The sequence below is a fragment of the Taeniopygia guttata genome, chromosome 37 (genome assembly GCF_048771995.1).
Source record: "Taeniopygia guttata chromosome 37, bTaeGut7.mat, whole genome shotgun sequence".
NCBI lineage: Eukaryota > Metazoa > Chordata > Aves > Passeriformes > Estrildidae > Taeniopygia > Taeniopygia guttata.
Genome location: NC_133062.1, coordinates 1,462,698 through 1,489,505, shown reverse-complemented (window position 1 = coordinate 1,489,505; position 26,808 = coordinate 1,462,698). Strand labels below are relative to the sequence as shown.

The 26,808-nt window shown below is 50.4% G+C and overlaps 1 protein-coding gene across 3 annotated transcripts; it reads right to left on the bottom strand.

Moving 5' to 3' along the window:
• Window positions 1-26,808, bottom strand: LOC121468802 (TBC1 domain family member 17). Of its 3 annotated transcripts, XM_072921393.1 has the most exons (18): window positions 26,736-26,808; window positions 24,964-25,050; window positions 24,095-24,157; window positions 23,695-23,758; window positions 21,670-21,850; window positions 20,103-20,184; window positions 17,968-18,108; window positions 16,000-16,107; window positions 14,894-15,015; window positions 13,898-13,992; window positions 9,901-9,981; window positions 7,848-7,948; window positions 5,311-5,410; window positions 3,538-3,629; window positions 2,005-2,223; window positions 1,016-1,087; window positions 213-242; window positions 2-182 (listed from the first exon to the last, which is right to left on the bottom strand). In XM_072921393.1, exons 1-18 carry the CDS (start codon window positions 26,757-26,759, stop codon window positions 60-62), a joined length of 1,785 nt encoding a protein of 594 aa, XP_072777494.1. In that variant the 5' UTR covers window positions 26,760-26,808; the 3' UTR covers window positions 2-59. The 3 variants fall into 3 exon arrangements, with proteins under 3 accessions (XP_072777495.1, XP_072777494.1, XP_072777493.1); XM_072921392.1 differs by having other exon boundaries at window positions 2-242; XM_072921394.1 differs by lacking the exons at window positions 3,538-3,629; window positions 5,311-5,410 and having other exon boundaries at window positions 1-242.

The window sequence follows — 26,808 nt, the reverse complement described above, 5'->3', positions numbered from 1 at the left end:
CAGTCCGTCCCAGTCCATCCCAGTCCCTCCCAGTTCATCCCAGTCCGTCCCAGTTTGGCTCAGGCGGTACCCGGGGGCGGCTCCGGGGGGGGTTGGGGCCCCCCCAGTTGCTCCCAGTCCATCCCAGTTTGTCCCAGTTGCTCCCAGTCCGTCCCAGTTTGGCTCCCGGTCTGTCCCAGTCCATCCCAGTTTGTCCCAGTCCGTCCCAGTCCCAGCAGCTCCCGCAGGTCCGGGGGCAGCGCCTGGGGGAGGAGCGGGGTCAGATGGGGTCACCGGGGTCATTTGGGGTCATTCGGGGTCACCTGGGGTCACTTTGGGGTCATTTGAGGTCACTTTTGGGGCATTTGGGGTCACCCAGGAGTCATTGGGGTCACGCAGGGGTCACTGAGGGGTCAGCAGGGTCACCCCGGGGTCACTTTTGGGTCATGTGGAGGTCACCGGGGTCACTCAGGGGTCACTTTGGGGTCATGCAGGGGTCACTTTGGGGTCACTGGGGTAATTTTGGGTCATTCGGGGTCAACTGGGGTCACTTTGGGGTCACTGGGGTCATTTTGGGTCATTTGGGGTCACCCAGGGGTCACTTTGGGGTCAGTCTGGGACACTGGGGACATCGGGGACATTGGGGACATTTTGGGGACATTTTGGGGACATTTTGGGGACACTCGGTGACATTTGGGGACATTTTGGGGACATTTGCGGACATTTTGGGGACACCCGGTGACATTAAGGACATTGAGGACATTGGGGACACTCAGGTGACACTTGGGGACATTGGGAACATTTTGGGACATTTGGGGCCATTTTGGTGACATTTGGGGACGTTTTGGGGACATTTCGGGACATTTGCGGCCATTTTGGGGCCATTGGTGACATCGGTGACATCGGGGACATTGGGGACGTTTGGGGCCATTTTGGGCCATTTGGGGACATTTTGGTGACATTGGTGACATTTTGGGGACACTGGGGACATTTGGTGACATCGGTGCCATCGGTGCCACCGCCGTGTGTCACTGACCCGAGTGGCCGCCACCCGCAGGAGTCCCTCAGCGCGGCACAGCAGCTCCGGAACTGCCACCAACGGGGACAGCTGGGACAGGGACAGTGTCACCAGAGTGTCCTTGTGTCACCCCAGTGCCACCAACCTGTCCTTGTGCCACCCACAGCCACCAACGGGGACAGCTGGGACAGGGACAGGGACAGTGTCACCAACCTGTCCTGGTGTCACCCACCCTGTCCTAGTGCCACCAACCCTGTCCTTGTGCAACCCACCGCCACCACCGGGGACAGCTGGGACAGGGACAGGGACAGTGTCACCCGTGTGTCCCTGTGCCACCCCAGTGCCACCCACCGCCACCAACGGGGACAGCTGGGGACAAGGGACAAGGGACAGTGCCACCAGAGTGTCCTGGTGTCACCACAGTGCCACCACCCTGTCCCAGTGCCACCCACCGCCACCAACGGGGACAGCTGGGACAGGGACATGGGGACAGTGTCACCCGTGTGTCCCTGTGCCACCAACCCTGTCCCTGTGTCACCAACGGGGACAGCTGGGACAGGGACATGGGGACATGGGGACATGGGGACAGGGACAGTGCCACCAGTGTGTCCTGGTGTCACCCAGTGCCACCCCAGTGCCACCCCTGGTGTCCCCAGTGCCACCCTGATGTCCCCAGTGTCCCAAACCCCACCCCAGTGCCACCCTGATGTCCCCAGTGTCCCAAACCCCACCCCAGTGCCACCCCAGTGTCCCCAGCCCTGTCCCCAAAGCCATCCCCATGTGCCCAGTGCCACCCCAATGTCCCCAGTGCCACCCCAGTGTCCCCACCCGTGTCCCCAGTGCCACCCTGATGTCCCCAACCCCACCCCAGTGCCACCCCAGTGTCCCCAGCCCTGTCCCTAAAGCCACCCCAGTGCCAGCCCGGTGCCACCCCTGATGTCCCCAGTGCCACCTGGATGTCCCCGGTGCCACCCCGATGTCCCCACCCGTGTCCCCGGTGTCCCCACCTGGTCCCCGTCGCTGTCCTCGCTGTCCGTGTCCTCGTTGCTGTCACTGTCCCCAAAGGTGTCCCCAAAGGTGTCCCCAAAGGTGTCCCCAAAGGTGTCCCCGAGGGTGTCCCCGAGGGTGTCCCCAAAGGTGTCCCCGAGGGTGTCCCTGAGCAGCTCCAGCGCGGCGCAGGTGACCAGGAGATGGAAATTGGGGCACGGCCGCCCCGTCCACAGCACCTGGGGACAGGTGGGGACATTTTGAGGACATTTGGGGACATTCTGGGGACACTTGGGGACACCTCTGGGGGCAAACACACCCAAAGGGCCCCAAAAATGGCCCCAAAGTGGCCCCGGAACGGCCCCAAAGCTCAAAAAAATGTCCCCAAAATGTCCCCAAATGCCCTCAAAGCCACCCCAAAGCCACCCCAAAGCCACCCCAAAGGTCCCCAAATGTCCCCAAAATGTCCCCAAATCCCCTCAAAACCACCTCAAAGCCGCCCCAAATGTCCCAAAACGCCCCCAAAATGTCCCCAAATTGTTCCCAAATATCCTCAAAATGTCCCCAAAACCTCCCAAAATGTCTCCAAATTTCCCTAAAATGTCCCCAAAATGTCCCCAATGTCCCCAATGTCATCAATCCCCCAAATGTCCCCAAAATGTCCCCAAATTTCCCCAAATGTCCCCAAAAGTTCCCCAAATGTCCCCAAAGTGTCCCAAACCCTCTCCAAAATGTCCCTAAATGTCCCTAAAATGTCCTCCAAATGTACCCAAAATGTCCCAAAAACCTCCCAAGATGTCCCCAAATGTCTCAAAAATGTCCCCAAATGTCCCGAAAGGTCCCCAAAATGTCCCCAAAACCTCCCAAAATGTCCCCAAAATGTCCCCAATGTCCCCAACATCCCCAATGTCCCCAAATGTCCCCAAATGTCCCACTGTCCCCAAATGTCCCCAAATGTCCCCAAATGTCCCCCTGTCCCCTGTCCCCCCTATCCCCCCAAATGTCCCCAAATGTGCCCAAATTGTCCCCAAATCCCTTCAAAACCACCCCAAAGCCACCCCAAAATGTCCCCAAAATGTCCCCAATGTCCCCAACGTCCCCAATGTCCCCAAATGTCCCCCACACCCCTGATGTCCCTGCTGTCCCCAGATGTCCCCAAATGTCCCCGTTAATGTCCCCATGTCCCCAATCCCCCCAATGTCCCCAATGTCTCCAAAATGTCCCCAAATGTCCCGAAAGGTCCCCAAAATGTCCCCAAAACCTCCCAAAATGTCCCCAAAATGTCCCCAATCCCCCCAAATTGTCCCCAAATGTCCCCAAATCCCCTCAAAACCACCCCAAAGCCACCCCAAAGCCACCCCAAAATGTCCCCAAAATGTCCCCAATGTCCCCCTGTCCCAAATATCTCCAAATGTCCCCACTGTCCCCAATGTCCCCACTGTCCCCAATGTCCCCAATGTCCCCAATGTCCCCAATGTCCCCAATGTCCCCAATGTCCCCAATGTCCCCAATGTCCCCAATGTCCCCGTTAATGTCCCCGCTGTCCCTGGTACCTCCCAGAGCCGCTCTGTCCCCTCCTGTCCCAAGAGCCACCGGAAACGGAACTGGAGCGACAGAGAACAGAAACGGCGCGGCCACCGCTGGGCTGGGGACAGTGGGGACATTAACGGGGACATCAGTGACATTGGGGACATTGGGGGATATTTGGGACATTGGGGACAGCAATGGGGACAGTAATGGGGACATTGGGGACATTGGGGACATTTGGGGACATTTTGGGGACACCAATGGGGACATTTGGGGGATTGGGGGATATTTGGGACATTTGGGGACATCAATGGGGACGTCTGGGGGGATTGGGGACATTTGGGATATTTGGACATTTGGGGGGTTGGGGACATTGGAAACATTGGGGACATTTGGGGACAATTTGGGGACATTTGGGGACATTGGGGGCATTGGGGACATGTGGGGACATTGGAGACATTGCGGGGACATTTTGGGGTGGCTTTGGGGTGGTTCTGAGGGGATTTGGGGACATTTGCGGACAATTTGGGGACATTGGGGACAGTAATGGGGACATTTGGGGACATTAATGGGGACATTGGGGACATTAATGGGGACAATAATGGGGACATTTGGTACATTGATGGGGACATCAGGGACATTGGGGACATCAGTGGGGACATTGGGGACATTGGGGACATTGAGGGGACATTTGGGGTGGTTTTGGAGACATTTGGGAACATTTGGGGACATTTGGGGACATTGGGGGACATTGGGGACAGTCATGGGGACATTTGGGGACATTAATGAGGACATTAATGGGGACATCAGTGGGGACATTTGGGGACATTAATGGGGACATTGGGGACATTTGGGGACATTTGGGGACATTTTGGGGTGGCTTTCGGGTGGTTTTGAGGGGATTTGGGGACATTTGCGGACAATTTGGGGACATTGGGGACATTAATGGGGACATTTGGGGACATTTGGGGATATTTGGGGACATTTGGGGACATTTGGGGACAATTTGGGGACATTGGGGACATTAATGGGGACATTGGGGACATTGGGGACATTGGGAACATTTGGAGGAGATTTGGGGACATTTGGGGACAATCTGGGGACATTTGGGGGACATTAATGGGGACATTGGGGACATTAATGGGGACATCAGTGGGGACATTGGGGACATTGATGGGGACATTGCAGGGACATTTTGGGGTGGCATTGGGGTGGTTCTGAGGGGATTTGGGGACATTTAGGGACATTTAGGGACATTAAGGGACATTTTGGGGACGTTGGGGGACATTTGGGGACATTTGGGGACATTTGGGGACATCAGTGGGGACATTTGGGGACATTGGGGACATTAGTGGGGACATTGGGGGGATTGGAGACATTGGGGACAGCAGGGACACCAATGGGGACATTGGGGACAGTAATGGGGACATTTTGGGACATTTGGGGCCATTTGGGGCCATTTGGGGACATTTGGGGCCATTTGGGGCCATTTGGGGACATTTTGGGGACATTTGGGAACATTTTGGGGACATTGGGGACATTTTGGGGACATTTTGGGGACATTTGGGGCCATTTGGGGACATTTTGGGGACATTTGGGGACATTTGGGGACATTGGGGACATTGGGGACATTTGGGGACATTTTGGGGACATTTGGGGCCATTTGGGGACATTTTTGGGACATTTTGGGACATTTTGGGACATTTGGGGACATTTGGGGACATTTGGGGCCATTTTGGGGACATTTGGGGCCATTTTGGGGACATTTGGGGACACTTGGGGACATTGGGGACACTCACCCAGCAGCGGGACGAGGTCGGGGTTCAGCTGCTCCAGCAGCGCCCCCAAAAGCCCCAAATTCCTGCGCAGCCCCTCCGGGCCCGGCCCGAAATTCTCACCCTGGGGGGGGGGAAAGGGAGGAAATCCCAAAAAAAACCCAAAAAATCTCAAAGACCCCAAAAACCAAATTATTCAACCAAAAAACCCAAAAATTCCCCCAAAAACCCCAAAAATTCCCCCCCAAAAAAACAAAAATATCCTCAGAAAACCCCAAAATTCACCCCAAAATCCCCCCAAAAAACCCCAAAGACCCCAAAACCCAAAAATTCCCCCCCCCAAATCCCCCCAAAAAACCCCAAAATTACCCCAAAAAACCCAAAAAACTCACCCCAAAATCCCCCCAAAAAACCAAAAATATCCCCCCAAAAAAACCCCAGAAAAACGCCAAATTCACACCCAAAAAACCCAAAAATTCCCCCAAAAAAACCCAAAATTCCCCCAAAAAACCCAACAATTCCCCCCAAAAAAAACAAAAATATCCCCAGAAAACCTCAAAATTCGCCCCAAAACCCCCCCATAAAACTATATCCCAAAAAACCCCCAAAAACCCCAAAGACCCCAAAACCCAAAACATTCAGCCAAAACCCCCAAAAATTCACCCAAAAAACCCAAAAATTCCCCCCCAAAATCCTCCCTAAAAACCAAAAATATCCCCAGAAAACCCCAAAATTCGCCCCAAAATCCCCCCAAAAAAACCCAAAAATATCCCCCAAAACCCCCCCCAGAAAAACCCCAAATTCACACCCAAAAAAACCCCAAAAAACCCCAAATACCCAAAAAACCAAAATATTCACCCAAAAAACCCCCAAAATTCCCCCCCCAAAACCCAAAAAATTTGCCCCAAAATCCCCCAAGAAACCAAAAATATCCCCCAAAATCCCCTCAAAAAACCAAAATCCCCCCCAAAAAAACAAAAAAACTCGCCCCAAAATCCCCCCAAAAAACCAAAGATATCCCCAAAGAAACCCCCAGAAAAACCCCAAATTCACACCCAAATAAACCCAAGAATTCCCCCAAAATCCAAAAATATTCCCAAAAAAAACCCAGAAAAACCCCAAATTCACTCCAAAAAACCCCAAATCCCCCCAAAAAACCCCAAAATTCCCCCAAAAATCCCCCCAAAAAAATCCCCAAAAACCCCCCAGAAAAACCCTAAATTCACCGCAAAAAAACCCCAAAATTCTCCCAGAAAACCCAAAAATTCCCCCCCAAAAAACCAAAAATATCTCCAGAAAACCCCAAAATTTGCCCCAAAATCCCCTCAAAAAATATATCCCAAAAAAAACCCAAATACCCCAAAACCCAAAATATTCACCCAAAAAACCCAAAAATTCCCCCCCCAAAATCCCCCCAAAAAACCAAAAATATCCCCAGAAAACCCCCAAATTCGCCCCAAAATCCCCCAAAAAATATATCCCAAAAAAAACCCCAAAACCCCAAATACCCCAAAACCCAAAACATTCACCCAAAAACCCCAAAAAATTCCCCCAAAAAACCCAAAAATTCCCCCCCAAATCCCCCCAAAAAACCCAAAAATTACCCCAAAAAAACCAAAAAACTCACCCCAAAATCCCCCCAAAAAACCAAAAATATCCCCCCAAAAAAAACCCAGAAAAACCCCAAATTCACACCCAAAAAACGCAAAAATTCCCCCCAAAACCACAAAAATTCCCCCCAAAACAAAAAATATCCCCAGAAAATCCCAAAATTCGCCCCAAAATCCCCCCCAAAAAATATATCCCAAAAAAACCCAAATACCCCAAAACCCAAAATATTCACCCAAAAAACCCAAAAATTCCCCCCCAAAATCCCCCCAAAAAACAAAAATATCTCCAGAAAACCCCAAAATTTGCCCCAAAATCCCCTCAAAAAATATATCCCAAAAAAACCCAAAAAACCCCAAATACCCCAAAACCCAAAATATTCACCCCAAATCCCCCCCAAAAAAACCCAAAATTCACCCCAAACTCCCCCCAAAAATTCCAGATTTCCCCCAAATTTTGACATTTCCTCCCCAAAATTTTGAAATTTCCCCCAAAAATGTTCACATTTCCTCCTCAAAATTTCAAAATTCCCCCCAAATTTTCACATTTCACCCCCGAATTTTTGTCAATTTCCTCCCCAAAATTCCAGATTTCCCCCCCAAATTTTCGATTTTTCCCAAATTTTGACATTTTCTCCCCAAATTTTGACATTTCCTCCCCAAAATTTTGAAAATTTCCCCCAAGTTTTCACATTTCCTCCCCAAAATTTCAAATTTCCCCCAAATTTTCACATTTTCTCCCCAAAATTCCAGATTTCTCCCCCCCCAAAATTTTGAATTTCCACCCAAATTTTGGTCAAATTTTCCCCTTAAAATTCCAGTTTTCCCCCAAATTTTGACACTTTCCCCCCAAATTTTGACATTTCCCCCCCAAATTTTTTGTGATTTCCCCCCAAAATTTCCCGATTTGTGAATTTTCCCAAATTTCCCCTTTTTCCCCCCAAATTCGCTCACCACCATCTCCATGACGGCGCAAAAGGCCCAAAACGCTTCGGCCTCGTCGGCGCAGACGGCGGCGAGGGGGGCCAGGAGCTCGTTCATCCCCCTCACGTACCCTGAACCCCAAATTTGGGGGGTCCCCAAAATTCGGGATCCCCAAAAAATCCGAAATTTACCCCAAAAATCCCAAATTTCCCCATGAAAATAAAAAAAATCCCATAAAAATCCCAAATTTCCCCTCAAAATTAACCCAAATTTGCCCCCCAACCTCACTCATCCCCCCCCCCCACCCTGCACCCCAAATTTAGGGGGTCCCCAAAATTTGGGATCCCCAAAAAACCCGAAATTTACCCCAAAAATCCCAAATTTCCCCACGAAAAAAAAAAAAAATCCCAATAAAATCCCAATTTTCCCCTCAAAATTAACCCAAATTTCCCCCCATACCTCACTCATCCCCCTCACCCTGAACCCCAAATTTAGGGGGTCACCAAAATTTGGGATCCCCAAAAAATCTGAAATTTACCCCAAAAATCCCAAAATTTCCCCAAAAAATAAAAAAAATCCCATAAAAATCCCAAATTTCCCCTCAAAATTAACCCAAATTTCCCCCCAACCTCGCCCATCCCCCTCACGTACCCTGAACCCCAAATTTAGGGGGTCCCCAAAATTCGGGATCCCCAAAAAATCCTAAATTTACCCCAAAAATCCCAAAAATTCCCCAAAAAAATATAAAAAATTCCCACAAAAATCCCAATTTTCCCCGCAAAATTAACCCAAATTTCTCCCCGGACTCGCCCATCCCCCCCCCCGCACCCCAAATTTAGGGGGTCCCCAAAATTCGGGATCCCCAAAATTCCCAAATTTCCCACCCAAAAATTCCCAAAATTCCCCACAAAAATAAAAAAAATCCCATAAAAATCCCAAATTTCCCCTCAAAATTAACCCAAATTTCCCCCAGACTCGCCCATCCCCCTCACGTACCCTGAGCACCCCAAAATTAGGGGGAACCCAAAATTCGGGATCCCCAAAAATTCCCAAATTTCCCACCCAAAAATCCCAAATTTCCTCATGAAAATAAAAAAAATCCCCCAAAAATCCCAAATTTTTCCCTCAAAATTAACCCAAATTTCCCCCCATACCTCGCTCATCCCCCCCACCCTGAACCCCAAATTTGGGGGGGTCCCCAAAATTCGGGATCCCCCAAAAAATCCGAAATTTACCCCAAAAATCCCAAATTTCCCCACGAAAATAAAAAAAAAATCCCAATAAAATCCCAAATTTTCCCCCAAAATTCCCTCAAAAATTGCGAATTTCCCCCCCAAAATCCCAAACTTCCCTTCAAGTTTTTCCCCCTAAAAATCCCAAATTTCCCTTCAAGTTTTCCCCCCAAAATCCCAAACTTCCCTTCAAGTTTTTCCCCCTAAAAATCCCAAATTTCCCCGCAAAATCCGCCAAAAAATCCCAAAATTCCCCTCCAAAATCCCCCAAAATTCCCAAATTTTCCCCAAAATACTCCAAAAAATCCCCAAAATTCACCAAAAGCCCTCCAAAAACCCTGAAAAATCCCAAAATAATTCCCAAAAATCCCCAAAAATCCATAAAAAATCCCCAAAAAATCCCCCATAAAATTTAAAAAAATTCCCAAAAATTCCCAAAAATTCCCAAAAATTCCCCAAAATGTCCCAAAAATCCCCAAAATCCCCAAATTTGGGCCCTCACCGAGGTCGAAGTGGAACATGCAGAAGGTCACGAGAGCCCTGAACCCCAAATCCCCCCAAAATCCCCCCAATTCCCCCAAATTTCCTCAAAATTCCCAAATTTCCCCCAAAATCTCCCAAATTTTCCTCAAATTCCCAAATTTCCCCCAAAATCTCCCAAAAATTCCCCAAAATTCACCAAAACCCCTCCAAAACCCCCGAAAAATCCCAAAATAATTCCCAAAAACCCCCCAAAATCCATAAAAAATCGCAAAAAAATCCCCCAGAAAATTAAAAAAAAATTCCCCAAAAATTAAAAAAAATTCCCCAAAATCCCCAAAATTCCCCAAAATCCCCAAATTTTCCCTCACCGAGGTCGAAGTGGAACATGCAGAAGGTTCGGAGCAGTTCCCGCAGCCGCGGCGCCGACGGATCCCCGGCCAGGTCCCGATCTGGGAATTTGGGGATTTTGGGACATTTTGGGACATTTTGGGGAGATTTGGGATTTTTTGGGATTTTTGGGGAGATTTGGGATTTTTTTGGGATTTTTTTGAGGTTTTTTTGGGGACATTTTGGGATTTTTTTGGGATTTTTTTGAAGATATTTTGGGGGACATTTTGGGATTTTTTGGGGAGATTTGGGACTTTTTGGGGGCATTTTGGGGAGATTTTGGGGCATTTACAGACATTTTGGGACATTTTGGGATTTTTTGGGATTTTTCTGGGATTTTTTTGAGATTTTTTTGGGGACATTTTGGGATTTTTTGGGGATATTTTGGAGATTTTTTTGGGATTTTTTGGGACATTTTGGGATCTCTGGGGAGGGATTTGGGGGAGATTTGGGATTTTTTTGGGGGGACATTTGGGGACTTTTTGGGGACATTTTGGGATTTTTTGGGGATTTTTGGGAACTTTTTGGGGAGATTTTGGGATTTTTTTTTTTGATTTTTGGGATTCTTTGGGATTTTTTGGGGGACATTTTGGGATTTTTTGGGACATTTGGGGTTTTTTGGGAATGTTTTGGGGAAATCTGGGGAGATACGGGGGAGATTTTGCATTTTTTGGGGGGGATTTTGGGAGATTTTAGGGACTTTTTGGGAAGATTTGGTGTCATTTTTGGGGGAGTTTTGGGGTAATTTTTGGATAAATTTGGGGTAAATTTGGGCCATTTTGGGGTGATTTTTGGGTAATTTTTGGGGTCTCACCCATCTGGTCCCGGTACCCCCTCAGGGCTCAATTTTGGGTAATTTTGGGGCAGTTTTGGATTAATTTTTAGGGTAATTTTTGGGGCAGTTTAGGGTCAGTTTTTGGTTAATTTTTGGGGCAGTTTTGGGGTAATTTTTGGGGAAATTTGGGGTAAATTTGGGCCATTTTTGGGTAATTTTTGGGGTCTCACCCATCTGGTCCTGGGACCCCCTGAGGGCTCAGTTTGGGGTCATTTTGGGGCAGTTTTGGGTTAATTTTTGGGGCAGTTTTGGGGTCAATTTTTGGGATAATTTTAGGGCAGTTTTGGGGCGATTTTTTGGACAGTTTGGGTTAATTTTTGAGCCATTTTGGGGTGATTTTGGGGTGATTTTGGGTAATTTTTGGGGTCTCACCCATCCGTTCCAGGTACCCCCTGAGGGCTCAGTTTGGGGTGATTTTGGGGCAGTTTTGGGATAATTTTTGGGGCAATTTGGGGTCAATTTTTGGGGTAATTTTAGGGCAGTTTGGGTTAATTTTTGGGCCATTTTGGGGTGATTTTTGGGACAGTTTGGGTTAATTTTTGGGGTGATTTTGGGGTGATTTTTGGGGTGATTTTTGGGGTGATTTTGGGGTGATTTTGGGGTGATTTGGGGTAATTTTTGGGGGATTTTTGGGGTGATTTTGGGGGTTTTTGGGGTCTCACCGATCCGTTCCAGGTACCCCCTGAGGGCTCAGTTTGGGTTAATTTTTGGGGTGATTTTGGGGTGATTTTGGGGTGATTTTGGGGTGATTTTGGGGTGATTTTGGGGTGATTTTGGGGGATTTTTGGGGTGATTTTGGGGTGATTTTTGGGGTGATTTTGGGGTGATTTTGGGGTGATTTTGGGGTAATTTTTGGGGTGATTTTTGGGGTCTCACCCATCCGTTACTGGTACCCCCTGAGGGCTCAATTTGGGGTGATTTTGGGGTGATTTGGGGGGATTTTTGGGGTGATTTTGGGGGATTTTTGGGGTCTCACCCATCCGTTACTGGTACCCCCCGAGGGCTCAGTTTGGGGTGATTTTGGGGTGATTTGGGGGGATTTTTGGGGTGATTTTGGGGGATTTTGGGGTCTCACCAATCCGTTCCCGGGACCCCCTGAGGGCTCAGTTTGGGGTGAGTTTGGGGGATTTTTGGGGTGATTTGGGGGTGAGTTTGGGGTGATTTTGGGGTGATTTTGGGGTGATTTTTGGGGTCTCACCCATCCGTTACTGGTACCCCCTGAGGGCTCAGTTTGGGGTGATTTTTGGGGTGATTTTGGGGTGATTTTGGGGTGATTTTGGGGTGATTTTTGGGGTGATTTTGGGGTGATTTTGGGGTGATTTTGGGGGATTTTTGGGGTGATTTTGGGGTGATTTTGGGGGATTTTTGGGGTGATTTTTGGGGTGATTTTGGGGTGATTATGGGGGATTTTTGGGGTCTCACCGATCCGTTCCAGGTACCCCCTGAGGGCTCAGTTTGGGGTGATTTTGGGGTGATTTTGGGGGATTTTTGGGGTGATTTTTGGGGTGATTTTGGGTGATTTTTGGGGTGATTTTTGGGGTGATTTTGGGGGATTTTTGGGGTGATTTTTGGGGTGATTTTTGGGGTGATTTTGGGGTGATTATGGGGGATTTTTGGGGTCTCACCGATCCGTTCCAGGTACCCCCTGAGGGCTCAGTTTGGGGTGATTTTGGGGTGATTTTGGGTGATTTTTGGGGTGATTTTTGGGGTGATTTTGGGGGATTTTTGGGGTGATTTTTGGGGTGATTTTGGGGGATTTTTGGGGTGATTTTGGGGTGATTTTGGGGGATTTTTGGGGTCTCACCCATCCGTTACTGGTACCCCCTGAGGGCTCAGTTTGGGGTGATTTTGGGGTGATTTTTGGGGCAGTTTGGGGTCAAGTTTTGGGTTAATTTTAGGGCAGTTTGGGTTAATTTTTGGGCCATTTTGGGGTGATTTTTGGGACAGTTTGGGTTAATTTTTGGGGTGATTTTGGGGTGACTTTGGGGTGATTTTGGGTGATTTTGGGGGATTTTTGGGGTCTCACCCATCCGTTTCAGGTACCCCCTGAGGGCTCAGTTTGGGGTGATTTTTGGGGTGATTTTGGGGTGATTTTGGGTAATTTTTGGGGTGATTTTTGGGGTCTCACCCATCCGTTCCAGGTACCCCCTGAGGGCTCAGTTTTGGGTGATTTTTGGAGTGATTTTTGGGGTGATTTTGGGGGATTTTTGGGGTGATTTTTGGGGATGATTCTGGGGTGATTTTGGGGTGATTTTGGGGGATTTTTGGGGTCTCACCCATCCGTTCCAGGTACCCCCTGAGGGCTCAGTTTGGGTTAATTTTTGGGGTGATTTTGGGGGATTTTTGGGGTTTTTGGGGTCTCACCCATCCGTTCCTGGTACCCCCTGAGGGCTCAGTTTGGGGTAATTTTAGGGCAGTTTTGGGATAATTTTTGGGGCAATTTGGGGTCAATTTTTGGGGTAATTTTAGGGCAGTTTGGGTTAATTTTTGGGCAGTTTGGGGTGATTTTTGGGACAGTTTGGGTTAATTTTTGGGGTGATTTTGGGGTGATTTTTGGGGTGATTTTTGGGCCATTTGGGGTGATTTTGGGGGATTTTTGGGGTCTCACCAATCCGTTCCAGGTACCCCCTGAGGGCTCAGTTTGGGGTGATTTTGGGGTGATTTTGGGGTGAGTTTGGGGTGATTTTGGGGTGATTTTGGGGTGATTTTTGGGGTGATTTTTGGGTGATTTTGGGTAATTTTTGGGGTCTCACCCATCCGTTCCAGGTACCCCCTGAGGGCTCAGTTTGGGGTGATTTTGGGGTGATTTTGGGGTGAGTTTGGGGTGATTTTGGGGTGATTTTGGGGTGATTTTTGGGGTGATTTTTGGGTGATTTTGGGTAATTTTTGGGGTCTCACCCATCCGTTCCAGGTACCCCCTGAGGGCTCAGTTTGGGGTGATTTTGGGGTGATTTTGGGGTGATTTTGGGGCTATTTTGGGTAATTTTTGGGGTCTCACCCATCCGTTCCAGGTACCCCCTGAGGGCTCAGTTTGGGTTAATTTTTGGGGTGATTTTGGGGTGATTTTGGGGGATTTTTGGGGTGATTTTTGGGGTGATTTTGGGGTGATTTTGGGGTGATTTTGGGGGTTTTTGGGGTCTCACCGATCCGTTCCAGGTACCCCCTGAGGATTTTGTTCCTCCGCAGCTGCCCCGGGCTCAGCGAGCGCCACTGGAGCTTCATCCGGAAATAATCGTCCCTGCACCCCAAAAACGGCAAAAACACCCCAAAAACGGTCAGATAACATCCTCAGAACCCCAAAAACGGCCAAAAAACATCCTTAGCACCCCAAAAATGGCAAAAACACCCCAAAAACGGTCAGAAAACATCCTCAGAACCCCAAAAACGGCCAAAAAACATCCTCAGCACCCCAAAAACGGCCAAAAAACACCCCAAAAACGGTCAGAAAACATCCTCAGAACCCCAAAACCAGCAAAAACACCCCAAAAACAGTCAGAAAACACCCCAAAACCAGCCAAAACCACCCAAAACCACCCCAAAACCAGCCAAAAAAAACCCCAAAACGAGCCAAAAACATCTTTAGTACCCCAAAAACACCCCAAAAACACCCCAAAAACAGTCAAAACCACCCCAAAAACATCCTAAGCACCCCAAAAACAGCTAAAAAAACCCCAAAAAAACCCCCAAAACGGCCAAAAAACATCCTCAGCACCCCAAAACCGGCAAAAACACCCCAAAAACATCCTTAGTACCCCAAAAACAGCCAAAAATACCCCAAAATCAGCCCAAGCACCCCAAAACCGCCCCAAAAACTTCCCTGGCACCCCAAAAACAGCCAAACCCACCCCAAAAATAACCCCAAAACCTCCCTGTGACCCCCCACACCCCAATTTCTGCCCCCCACACCCCAATTTTGACCCCCACACCCCAATTTTGCCCCCCCAAACCCCAATTTTGACCCCCCACACCCCAAATTTTCACACCCCACACCCCAATTTTGACCCTCCAAACCCCAATTTTCACACCCCAAACCCCAATTTTTCCCCCCCACACCCCAATTTTGCCCCCCTACACCCTAATTTTGACCCCCCACACCCCAATTTTCACCCCCCGAACCCCAATTTTGACCCCCCTCTGACCTGCGGGCCCGGGCGGGGTCCGGGGTCCCCTCGGGGCTCTCGGGGGTCCCCCCGGGGTCCCCCAAATTCCGCAGCCCCAGCAGGAAGGGCCAGGCCCGGGGCCGGAGCTCGGGGACCACGCCCTGCCGAAATTTGGGGGGAATTTTGGGGGGATTTGGGGGGGATTTGGGGGGGATTTGGGGGGATTTGGGGAGATTTTTGGGAAAATTTGGGGGATTTTGGGGAGATTTTGGGGGATTTGGGGAGATTTGGGGGGATTTTGGGGGCTTGGGAGAGATTTTGGGGGGGTTGGGGGGCATTTGGGGAGATTTGGGGGGATTTTTGGGGGGTTTGGGGAGATTTTGGGGGGGTTTGGGGAGATTTTGGGGGGGTTTGAGGGGATTTTGGGGGAGATTTGGGGGATTTTGGGGGGATTTTGGGGGGGTTTGGGCGATTTTGGGGTGTTTGGGGCGATTTTAGGAAATTTTGGGGGGATTTTGGGGGGATTTGGGGATTTTGGGGGCTTGGCGGAGATTTTGGGAGGGGTTGGGGGATTTTAGGGGGATTTGGGGGCATTTTGAGGGGATTTTGGGGGGATTTGGGGAGATTTTGGGGGGTTTGGGGGAAATTTGAGGAGATTTGGGGGGATTTGGTGGGATTTAGGGGATTTTGGGGAGATTTTGGGGGGTTTGGGGAGATTTAGAGAGATTTGGGGAGATTTTGGGGGCTTGGGGGAGATTTTGGGGGGTTTGGGGAGATTTGGGGGCTTGGGGGAGATTTGGGGGGAATTTGGGGCATTTGGGGGATTTTGGGGGGTAGGGGGAGATTTTGGGGGCGTTTGGGGGGATTTTGGGGAATTTGGGGGGATTTGGGGAGATTTTGGGGGGATTTGGGGACATTTTTTGAGGTGATTTGGGGACTTTTGGGGAGATTTTGGGACATTTGAGGGGGATTTGGGATTTTTAGGGACATTTTGGGGGGGATTTGGGATTTCTGGGGATTTTTGGGGATTTTTAGGGGGAATTTGGGATTTTTGGGGACATTTGGGTCAATTTTGGGTCAATTTTGGGTTCCCAGGCCATGGCCACGCCCACCCTGACCACGCCCCCCGAGGCCCCGCCCCTCACCCCTCTGAAGATTCGCTCCCGCAGCACTTCCGGGTCCAGGCCCCGCCCCCAATCGGCGACAGCCAATGGCGGCCCCCGAGCGGGGGAGGGGCGGGGCTCCAACGGCACCTGGAGGGGCGGGGTCTGTCAGGCCACGCCCACATTTAAAAATTCCCCAAATTCCCCCAAAACCACCAAAATTCACCCAAAATTTCTCTCAAAACCCCAAAGTCCCCCCCAAAATCCCCCAAATCTGCCTCAAATCCCCCCAAAACTCCAGAATTCCCCCAAAACTTCAGAATTCCCCCAAAACCTCCCCAAAATCACCTCAAAATTCTGTCAGATCCCCCAAAACCCCCAAAATCCCAAAATCCTTCTAAAAATCCCCCCCAGATTCCCCAAATTCCCCCAAAATCCCTTAAAACCCCCCAAATCCCCCCCAAAAGCCCAAAATCCTCCCGCACCCCCCAAATCCCCTCAAATTTCCCCCAAATCCCCCCAAAAATCCCTCAAAACCCCCCCAACCCCCCCCAACTCTGTCAAAATTCCCCCAAACCCCCAAAATCCTCCCAAAAATCCCTCAAAACCTCCAAAGTCCCCCAAAACCCCTGAAATCCCCCAAAAATCTCCCCCAAAACTCCCTCAAAATCCCCCCCAGGCCCTCAAAATGCCCCAAAAATCCCAAATTCCCTCCAAAAATCCCCCAAAACCCCCAAAATTCCCTCCAAAATTCCCCCAAACCGCCAAAATCCTCAAAAATCTCCCCAAAACCACCCCAGAAATGCCCAAATTCCTTTCGAAAACCCCAAAAATCCCCCCAAAGAAAGCCCAGAATTAATCCCCGGCTAAGCCCCGCCCCCGCCCCCTTGGCCACGCCCCCTTTGCCCTGCCTCGATAAGCCCCGCCCCCTTGGCCACGCCCACTAACGTCACTGAACTAATCAAAGGGTGGGTCTGGCCCCGCCCCGCTAAGCCCCGCCCCTTTGACCACGCCCCATTCAGCCCCACCCACTTATGTCACAGAGCTCATTAAGCTGTGGGTCCTGCCCCACCCCGCTAAGCCCCGCCCCATTTGACCACGCCCCGTTAAGCCCCGCCCACTCATGCTAATGAGCCCCTGGAAGGGCGGCTCTGTTCCCGCCCCGCTTAGCCCCGCCCCCCTTGACCACGCCCCATTAAGCCCCGCCTCCTCATCCTAATTAGTCCCTGTAAGGGCGGCTCTGGCCCCGCCCTGCTAAGCCCCACCCCTTTGACCACACCCCATTAAGCCCCACCCACTCATGCTAATGAGGCCCCAGAAGGGTGGTTCTGGCCCCACCCACTAAGCCCCGCCCAAATGACCACGCCCCATTAAGCCCCACCCACTCATGTCACTGAGCTCATTAAAGGGCGGGTCTGGCCCCACCCCTCTAAGCCCCGCCCCTTTGACCACGCCCCATCAAGCCCCACCTACTCATGCTAATGAGCCCCTGAAAGGGCGGCTCTGGCCCCGCCCACTAAGCCCCGCCCCATTTGACCACACCCCTTTAAGCCCCACCCACTCATGCTAATGAGCCCCTGGAAGGGCAGCTCTGGTCCCACCCTGCTAAGCCCCGCCCATTTGACCACGCCCATTTAAGCTCCGCCCACTCACATCACGGATCCGCTTTCTCAGGCCCCGCCCCTTTGACCACGCCCCATTAAGCCCCGCCCACTCATGCTTATAAGCCCCTGGAAGTGCAGCTCTGGCCCCCTAAGCCCCGCCCCTTTGACCACGCCCCACCAAGCCCCACCCATATGACCACACCCCATTAAGCCCCACCCACTTATATCACAGAGCCCCTCAAAGGGCGGATTGGGCCCCGCCCCACTAAGCCCCGCCCCTTTGACCACGCCCCTTTAAGCCTCACCCACTCACAACACTGAGCTGTCCATCAGGCCCCGCCCCTTTGGCCTCACCCCATTAAGCCCCGCCCTTTTGACCACGCCCCTTCATGCCCCGCCCACTCACCTCACCCAGCACCTCGAAGGGCGGTTCCGGCCCCGCCCCCTCGGGCCCCGCCCCCTCGGGCCCCGCCCCCTCGGGCCCCGCCCCCCGCAGGAGGCGGCCGAGCCCCCCGAGGGTGGCGGCGCAGGGACCCCGCAGGAGACGCTGGGGAGAGAGAGGGGGGTCAGGGACCCCAAATCACCCCAAAATAGCCCCAAAATAGCCCCAAAACCGGCCCAAAAGAACCCCAAAATTATCCCCCAAAAAACCCCCAAACAGTCTGAAATAATCCCAAAATAACCCCAAAACCAGCCCCAAAAAATCCCAAAATGAGCCCCAAATCCACCCAAAATCACCCCAAAATTATCCCAAAAATAATCCCTAAGCAGCCTGAAATAACCCCAAAATAACCCCCAAAAAATCCCCAAATCTACCCAAAATAACCCCAAAATAATCCCCAAAATAACCCCAAAATAACCCCAAATCTATCCGAAATAACGCCAAAATAATCCCCAAAAGAATCCAACAGCCTGAAATAACCCCAAAATAACCCCCAAATAACCCCCAAATAAACCCAAATTCAACCCAAAATCAGCCCAAAATAATCCCCAAAAGAATCCCCCAAACAGCCCGAAATAACCCCAAAATAACCCCAAAATAACCCCAAAATGAGCCCCAAATCTACCCGAAATAACCCCAAAATAATCGCCAAAGTAATATCCAATTCATCCCAGAAACGTCCCAAAAACACCCCAAAATAATCCCAACATAGCCCCAAAACCGGCCTGAAATCACCCCAAAATTATCCCAAAATTATCCCCCAAACCGCCTGAAATAACCCCAAAATAACCCCAAAATAATCCCAAAATAACCCCAAAATCACCCAAAATGACCCCAAAATTATCCCCAAAAGAATCCCTCAACAGCCTGAAATAACCCCAAAATAACCCCAAATAACTCCCAAATAAACCCAAAATCAGCCCAAAATTATCACCCCAAAATAACACCAAAATCATCCCAAACTAACCCCAAAATCAGCCCCAAATAACCCCAAAATCAGCCCCAAATAACCCCAAAAGCAGCCCAAAAAATCCCCAAAATAACCCCAAAATCAACCAAAAATAACCCCAAAATAATCCCAAAATCAGCCCAAAATAACCCGAAAATCAGCCCCAAATAACCCCCAAATAACCCCAAAATCTGCCCAAAATAACCCCAAAATCAGACCAAAATTATCCCAAAATAACCCCAAAATCAGCCCCAAATTACCCCAAAATATTCCCAAAATAACCCCAAAATCAGCCCAAAATTATCCCAAAATAACCCCAAAATAATCCCATAATAACCCCAAAATAGCCCCAAAAAACCCCAAAATCAGCCCAAAACCATCCCAGGAACCGCCCATTTTAGGACCCCCCAAATTTTTGGGGACCCCCCATATTTTAGGACCCCCTCCCCATTTTTCAGGACCCCCCCCCCATATTTTAGGGTACCCCCCATATTTTAGGATCCCCCCCAAATTTTGGGAACCCCCTTCCCATTTTGTGACCCTCCCCCATTTTTAGGGTCCCCCCCATATTTTGGGGACCCCCCTCAAATTTTAGGATCTTCTCCCCATTTTTCAGGACCCCCCCATATTTTAGGACCCCCCCATATTTTAGGACCCCCCCCCATTTTTAGGACCCCCTATTTTTGTTGCCCCCCCCCCATATTTTGGGGACCACCCCCAAATTTCGGGAACCCCCTCCCCATTTTTGGGGTCCCCCCCATATTTTGGGGACCCCCCCCAAATTTTAGGACCCCCCCCAAATTTTGGAACCCCCTTCCAATTTTGGGACCCCCCCCATATTTTGGGGTTCCCCCCCATGTTTTAAGACCCTCTGCCATAATTTGGTGCCCCCTCCCATATTTTGGGGCCCCCCCCATATTTTGGGGACCCACCCATATTTTAGGAGCCCCCCCATATTTTAGGGACCCCCCCATTTTTGGGGACCCCCTCATATATTTTAGGACCCCCCCATTTTTGTTGTCCCCCCCCCATATTTTACGACCCTCCCTCATATTTTGGTGCCCCCCGCCCATTTTAGGACACCTCCCCCCCATATTTTGGGGTGTCCCCCCCATATTTTGGGGACCCCCCCCGTTTTTGGGGTGCTCACGGTGACCAGGCCGGGCCCTGGGGGGGGCTCGGGGGGGTCCTCGGGGGTCACCACGAGCAGCAGCCGCCGGTCCCGGGGGTCCCTGAAATTGGGGAGGGGTCCCGAATTTGGGGAGGGGTCCCGAAATTGGGGAGGGGTCCCCGAAATTGGGGAGGGGTCCCAAAATTGGGGAGGGGTCCCGAAATTGGGGAGGGGTCCCGAAATTGGGGAGGGGTCCCGAAATTGGGGAGGGGTCCCTGAAATTGGGGAGGGGTCCCGAAATTGGGGAGACGTCCCCGAAATTGGGGAGGGGTCCCTGAAATTTGGGAGGGGTCCCGAAATTGGGGGGGGGTCCCGAAATTCGGGGGGGGGTCCCGAAATTGGGGAGGGGTCCCCAAATTGGGGAGGGGTCCCTGAAATTGGGGGGGGACCCTGAAAGTGGGGGGGGACCCTGAAATTGGGGAGGGGTCCCAAAATTGGGGAGGGGTCCCGAAATTGGGGAGGGGTCCCAAAATTGGGGAGGGGTCCCTGGGGCAGGGGGTCCAGAAATTGGGGAGGGGTCCCGAAATTGGGGAGGGGTCCCGAAATTGGGGAGGGGTCCCTGAAATTGGGGAGGGGTCCCGAAATTGGGGAGGGGTCCCGAAATTGGGGAGGGGTCCCGGGGGTTTTGGGGTTTCTTTGGGTGGATTTTTGGGGTTTTTGGGACGATTTTGGGAGGAGTTTTTGGGAACAGTTTTGGGGATTTGGGGGCGTTTTTGGGAGGATTTTTGGGGGGTTTGGGGGGAATTTTGGGGAAATTTTGGGGAAATTTGGAGGAATTTTGGGGAATTTGGGGGAAATTTGGGAAAATTTTGGGGATTATGGGGGAATTTGGGGGAATTTTTAAGAATTTTGGGGGAATTTGGGGTATTTTTGGGGTTTTTGGGAGGATTTTTGGGGGGATTTTTTTGGAGAGGGGTTTGGGGTATTTTTGGGAGGATTTTTGGGGTTTTTGGGGAGGGTTTTGGGGTATTTTTGGGTGGATTTTTGGGGAGGGTTTTGGGGTATTTTTTGGCAGATTTTTGGGGTGGTTTTGGGTGCATTTTTGGGGAGAGTTTTCAGGTATTTTTGGGTGGATTTTTGGGGAGGGTTTCCAGATGTTTTTGGGTGGAATTTCGAGTTTTTTGGGGGAGGATTTGGGGTGGATTTTTGGGGAGGGTTTTGGGGTATTCTTAGGTAGATTTTTGTGTTTTTTGGGGTGTTTTTGGGTGGATTTTCGAGGAGGGTTTTGGGGTATTTTTGTGGGTTTTGGGGTGGTTTTGGGCATATTTTTGTGGTTTTGGGGGTGTTTTTGGGCAAATTTTTGGGGTTTTTGGGGTGGATTTTTGGGGAGGGTTTGGGGGTATTTTGGGGTACTTTTGGGCAGATTTTTGTGTTTTTTGGGGTGTTTTTGGGTGGTTTTCGGGGTGTTTTTGGGTGGATTTTTGTGGTTTTCGGGGTGTTTTTGTGTGGATTTTTGGGGAGGGTTTTGGGGTATTTTTGTGTGGATTTTCATGGTTTTCGGGGTGTTTTTGTGTGGATTTTTGGGTATTTTCGGGGCGCTACTCACGGGCGCAGGTGTGACCCCAAAATGCGCCGCAGTTTCCGGAGCCCCCCCCGGGGGAGGTGCAGGGGGGGGGGTCGGGGCCCCCCCCGGGGCAGCAGCTCCAAAGTCGGGGGGCTCAGGGCGGGGGGGCCCCGGCGCAGCCCCCGCAGCTCCCGCAGCGCCAGCGAGAAACCCCCGGCCCGGCCTGGAAAACACCAAAAATGGGGTAAATTAGCCCAAAAATCCGCTCCCAAATCGGCCAAAAAAAACACCAAAAATGGGCAAAATTAACCCAAAAATCGGCTCAAAAATCGGCTAAAAACCACCAAAAATGGGGTAAATTCACCCAAAAATCGGCTCTGAAATCGGCTAAAAAACAGCCAAAAATGGGCAAAATTAACCCAAAAATCGGCTCCAAAATCGGCCCAAAAACCGCCAAAAATGGGCAAAATGAACCCAAAAATCGGCTCCGAAATTGGCCAAAAAACAGCCAAAATTCACCCAAAAATCCCACAGAAATCGGCCAAAAAACAGCCAAAAATGGGCAAAATTAACCCAAAAATCCCACAGAAATCATCAAAAAACAGCCAAAAATGGGCAAAATTAACCCAAAAATCGGCTCCCAAATCAGCCAAAACACAGCCAAAATGAACCCAAAAATCTCACAGAAATCGGCCAAAAAACAGCCAAAAATGGGCAAAATTAACCCAGAAATCGGCTCCAAAATCGGCCAAAAAATGACCCAAAAATGGGCAAAATGAACCCAAAACTCGGCTCCGAAATCGGCCAAAAAACAGCCAAAATTAAGCCAAAAATCGGCTCCGAAATCGGCCAAAAAACAGCCAAAATTAACCCAAACATCGGCTCTGAAATTGGCCAAAAAACAGCCAAAATTAACCTAAAAATCGGCTCAAAAATCAGCCAAAAAACAGCCAAAATGAACCCAAAAATCGGCTCCAAGATCGGCCAAAAAACAGCCAAAATTAACCCAAAAATCGGCTCCAAAATCAGCCAAAAAACAGCCAAAATTAACTCAAAAATCGGCTCCAAAACCAGCTAAAAAAATGCCAAAAATGGGCAAAATGAACCCAAAAATCCGCTCCGAAATTGGCCAAAAAAGAGCCAAAATTAACCCAAAAATCGGCTCTGAAATCGGCCAAAAAACAGCCAAAAATGGGCAAAATTAACCCAAAAATCCCACAGAAATCAGCCAAAAAACAGCCAAAAAATCGATAACTTAACACAAAAATCGGCTCCAAAATCGCCCAAAAAATCCCCCGGAAATCAGCAAAAAATCACCAAAAAAATCTCCAATTCTCCCTAAATTTTCCCACATTTTCCCAAATTTCCCACAATTCCCTGAAATTCCCCCCAAATTTTCCCATAATTTACCCCAAAATTCCCCCAAATTTCCCAAAATTCCCCCCAAATCCCCAAATTTTCCCAAAATGCCCAAATTTTCCCTGAAATTACCTCCAAATCCCCAAAATTTCCCAAATTTTTCCCACATATGCCCAAAATTCCCGATTTTTCTCCAAATTTCCCCCAAATTTCCCCCAAAATTGCCCCCAAATCCCCAAAATTTCCCAAATTTTCCCCAAATTTCCCCAAATTCACGAAATTTCCCCAAAATTCCCCCAATTTTCCCAAATTTCCCCCCAAATCCCCAAAATTTCCCAGATTTCCCCAAATTCCCCCAAAATTCCCAAATTTTCACTAAATTTACCCCGATTTTCCCCAAAAATTCCCCCGAAATCCCCAAAATTTCCCAAATTTTCCCCAAAATTTCTGAATTTCCCCAATTTCCCCCCGAATTTCCCCCAAAATTCCCCTAAATTCCCAAAATCTCCCAAATTTCCCCAAAATTCCCGAATTTTCACTAAATTTTTCCCAAATTTCTCCCAAAATTCCCTCCAAATCCCCCAAATCCCCCAAAATTCCTGAATTTTCCCTAAATTTCCCCCAAATTTCTCCCAGAATTCCCCCCAGATCCCCAAAATGTCTCAAATTCCCCCAAATTTTTCCCAAATTTCCCCCGCACTGTGGTACCGGGGCGGGGCCGGGGGGGGCTCAGCACGGCCCAGTCGGGCTCAAAGCCGGGGTCGGGCGGCTCCTGCGGGAAATTCCGGAATTTTGGGAAATTTGGGAAAATTTGGGGGTTTTGGGAAAATTTTAGGGAATTTGGGGGGGTTTTGGGGATATTCAGGAAAATTTGGGGAAATTTGGGGAGATTTTGGGGATGGTAGAGGGATTTTAAGGGGGGAATTTTTGGGAAATTTTGGGGAATTTTTGAAACCTTTTGGGGGGATTGGGAAAAATTTTGGGGAAATGTAGAGAATTTTAGGGAATTTGGGGGAAATTTTGGGGATTTTGGGAGGGATTCTTTGGGGATTTTTTTGGGTTTTTTGGGGGGATTTTTGGGGTTATTTTGGGATTTTTTGGGTCTCACCGTCTCCTCAGGGAGTTCCCAGTTCCCCTCCAGGGGTTCCCATTCCAGCACCAACTCCTGGGGCTGCCAAACCAGTACGGACCAGTATAAACCAGTATGGACCAGTATAAACCAGTATGGACCAGTATAAACCAGTATGGATCAGTATAAACCAGTACAGACCAGTATGGACCAAAATGGACCAGTACGAATCAGCAAAAACCAGTATAAACCAGTATGGACCAGTGGTTACCCATCCCAGTCCCTCCCAGTCCCCTCCCAGTATAAACCAGTATAAACCAGTTCCCCCCAGTTCCCTTCCAGTTTGTCCCAGTCCCCCCCAGTTCCTTCCCAGTTCCATCCCAGTATAAACCAGTAGAACCTAATCCTCTCCCAGTCCATCCCAGTAAAAACCAGTATATCCCAGTTCCCTCCCAGTTCCCTCCCAGTTTGTCCCAGTCCCGCCCCAATCCCTCCCAGTATAAACCAGTATGTCCCACTCCCCCCCAGTTCCCTCCCAGTATAAACCACTAGAACCTAATCCTCTCCCAGTCCCTCCCAGTATAAACCAGTATAAACCAGTATAAACCAGTATAAACCAGTATAAACCAGCCCCTCCCAATCCCTCCCAGTATATCCCAGTTCCCTCCCAGTCCCTCCCAGCCCCTCCCAGTCCCTCCCAGTTCCATCCCAGTATAAACCAGTATGTGGCAGTTCCCTCCCAGTTCCCTCCCAGTCCCTCCCAGTATAAACCAGTCCCTCCCAATCTCCTCCCAGTTCCCTCCCAGTCCCTCCCAGTTCCCTCCCAGTCCCTCCCAGTATAAACCAGTATAAACCAGTCCCCCCCAGTATATCCCAGTATATCCCAGTATAAACCAGTCTATTCTGACCGGTCTCAGGCGCACTCGGAGCTCTCCCGGCAGCGGCCGCGGGGGGAGGGACACGGGAACAGCCGCCCCGGGCAGGGCCAACAGCACCTGGGCAGCGGGGGGGGGGGGAACAGCCCAGGAACAGCCAGGGGTCACTCGGGGGTCATCCAGGGGTCACTCAGGGGTCACTCAGGGGTCATCCAGGGGTCATTTGGGTCACCCAAGGGTCACCCAAGGGTCACCCAAGGGTCACTCAGGGGTCACTGGGGTCATCCAGAGGTCATTGGGGTAACTGGGGTGATTGGGGTCACTTTGGGGTCACCCAGGGGTCACCTTGGGGTCATTTGGGTGACTGGGGTCACTCAGGGGTCATTGGGGTCACTCAGGGTCACCCAGGGGTCATTGGGGTCATCCAGGGGTCACTGGGGTGACTCAGGGGTCACCCAGGGGTCATTTGGGGTGGGGTCACCCCGGGGTCACTTTGAGGTCACTTTTGGGGCATTAGGGGTCACCTTGGGGTCACTTTGGGTCACTTGGGTCACCCAGGGGTCCCTGAGGGGTTATTTGGGGTCACTCAGGGTCACCCAGGGGTCATTGGGGTCACCGAGGGGTCACCCAGGGGTCATTTGGGTGATTGGGGTCACTCAGGGGTCACCCGGGGTCACGGTCACTGTTGTGTCACCATCACTGTCACCATGTGGGTGTCACCGTCACCGCGCCCCCGCCACCCCCACGGTGTCACCGCTGACACCCCCGTGTCACCGTCACCAAAAGTGTCACCATGTCACCATCACTGTCACCGTGTTATTGTCACCGTGTCACCCTGTCACCGTCACTGTGTCACTGTCACTGTGTCACCGTCGCCCTGTCACTGTCACCACCACTCTGTCACTGTGTCACCATCACCGTGTTATTGTCATAGTCACCCTGTGCCACCCCCCACTGTCACCGTGTCACCGTCACTGTGTCACCGTCCCCATCCCTGTCCCTGCCCCCCCCCGCGGTGCCCCCCCGAGGGGTTTTGGGGATCCCGGGGGGGATTTGGGGTCCCTGAGAGCTTTAAAAACTTTTGGGGAGATTTGGGGAATTTTGGGGCATTTTGGGGAATTTTGAGAGGATTTTCAGAGATTTTAGGGAATTTTGGGGGGATTTTGGAGAACTTTGGAGGGATTTGGGGGATTTTGGGGGGATTTTGGGAATTCTGAGGGGAATTTTGGAAAGATTTTCGAGAATTTTGGGGAAATTTTGGGGGTCAGGAGGGGATTTGAGGGATTTTTTTTTTTGTATTTCTGGGGGATTTTGGGGAATTTTGGGCGAATTTGGGGAATTTTGAGGAGATTTTGGGAATTTTTGGGAATTTTGGGGGAATTTTGGAGAAGTTTTTTTGGGAATTTTGGGGGGGATTTGGGGGGATTTTGGGGGTCTGGAGGGGATTTAAAGGATTTTTTTGTTATTTTGGGGGGTTTGGGGGGATTTTGGGGGATTTTTGGGGAGATTTTGGGGAATTTTGGAGGGATTTTGGGGGTCTGGAGGGGATTTAAGGGATTTTTTTTTAATTTGGGGGGGTTGGGAGGATTTTGGGGTTTTTTGGGGAGATTTGGGGGAATTTTGGAGGGATTTGGAGACATTTTGAGGAATTTTCGGGGATTTTTGGAGGGATTTGAGCGGAATTTTGGGGAATATTGGGGAGTTTTGGCGGGATTTGGGGGAAGTTTTGGGGATTTTGGGGAATTTTTGGAAGATTTTGGGTTTTTTTGGGGTTATTTTTGGGGGTGGGGGAGGGGCGGCCTCACCCTCCCTCCCGCCGCCTCCTCCATGGCCGCTCCCCGCGCTTCCGCTTCCGCCGCGTGGCCACGCCCACTTCCG

Bases quoted from the DNA above. Each gene is read 5' to 3' on its own strand.
- LOC121468802 (XM_072921392.1), bottom strand. From the start codon at position 26,759: ATGGAGGAGGCGGCGGGAGGGAGG. The intron at 18,109-20,102 runs GTGAGCACCCCA...CTCTCTCCCCAG, and splicing joins CAGGGCCCGGCCTGGTCACC to CGTCTCCTGCGGGGTCCCTG. The intron at 1,088-2,004 runs GTGGGGACACCG...TCCCTGTCCCAG, and splicing joins AGGACAGCGACGGGGACCAG to CTGTCCCCGTTGGTGGCAGT.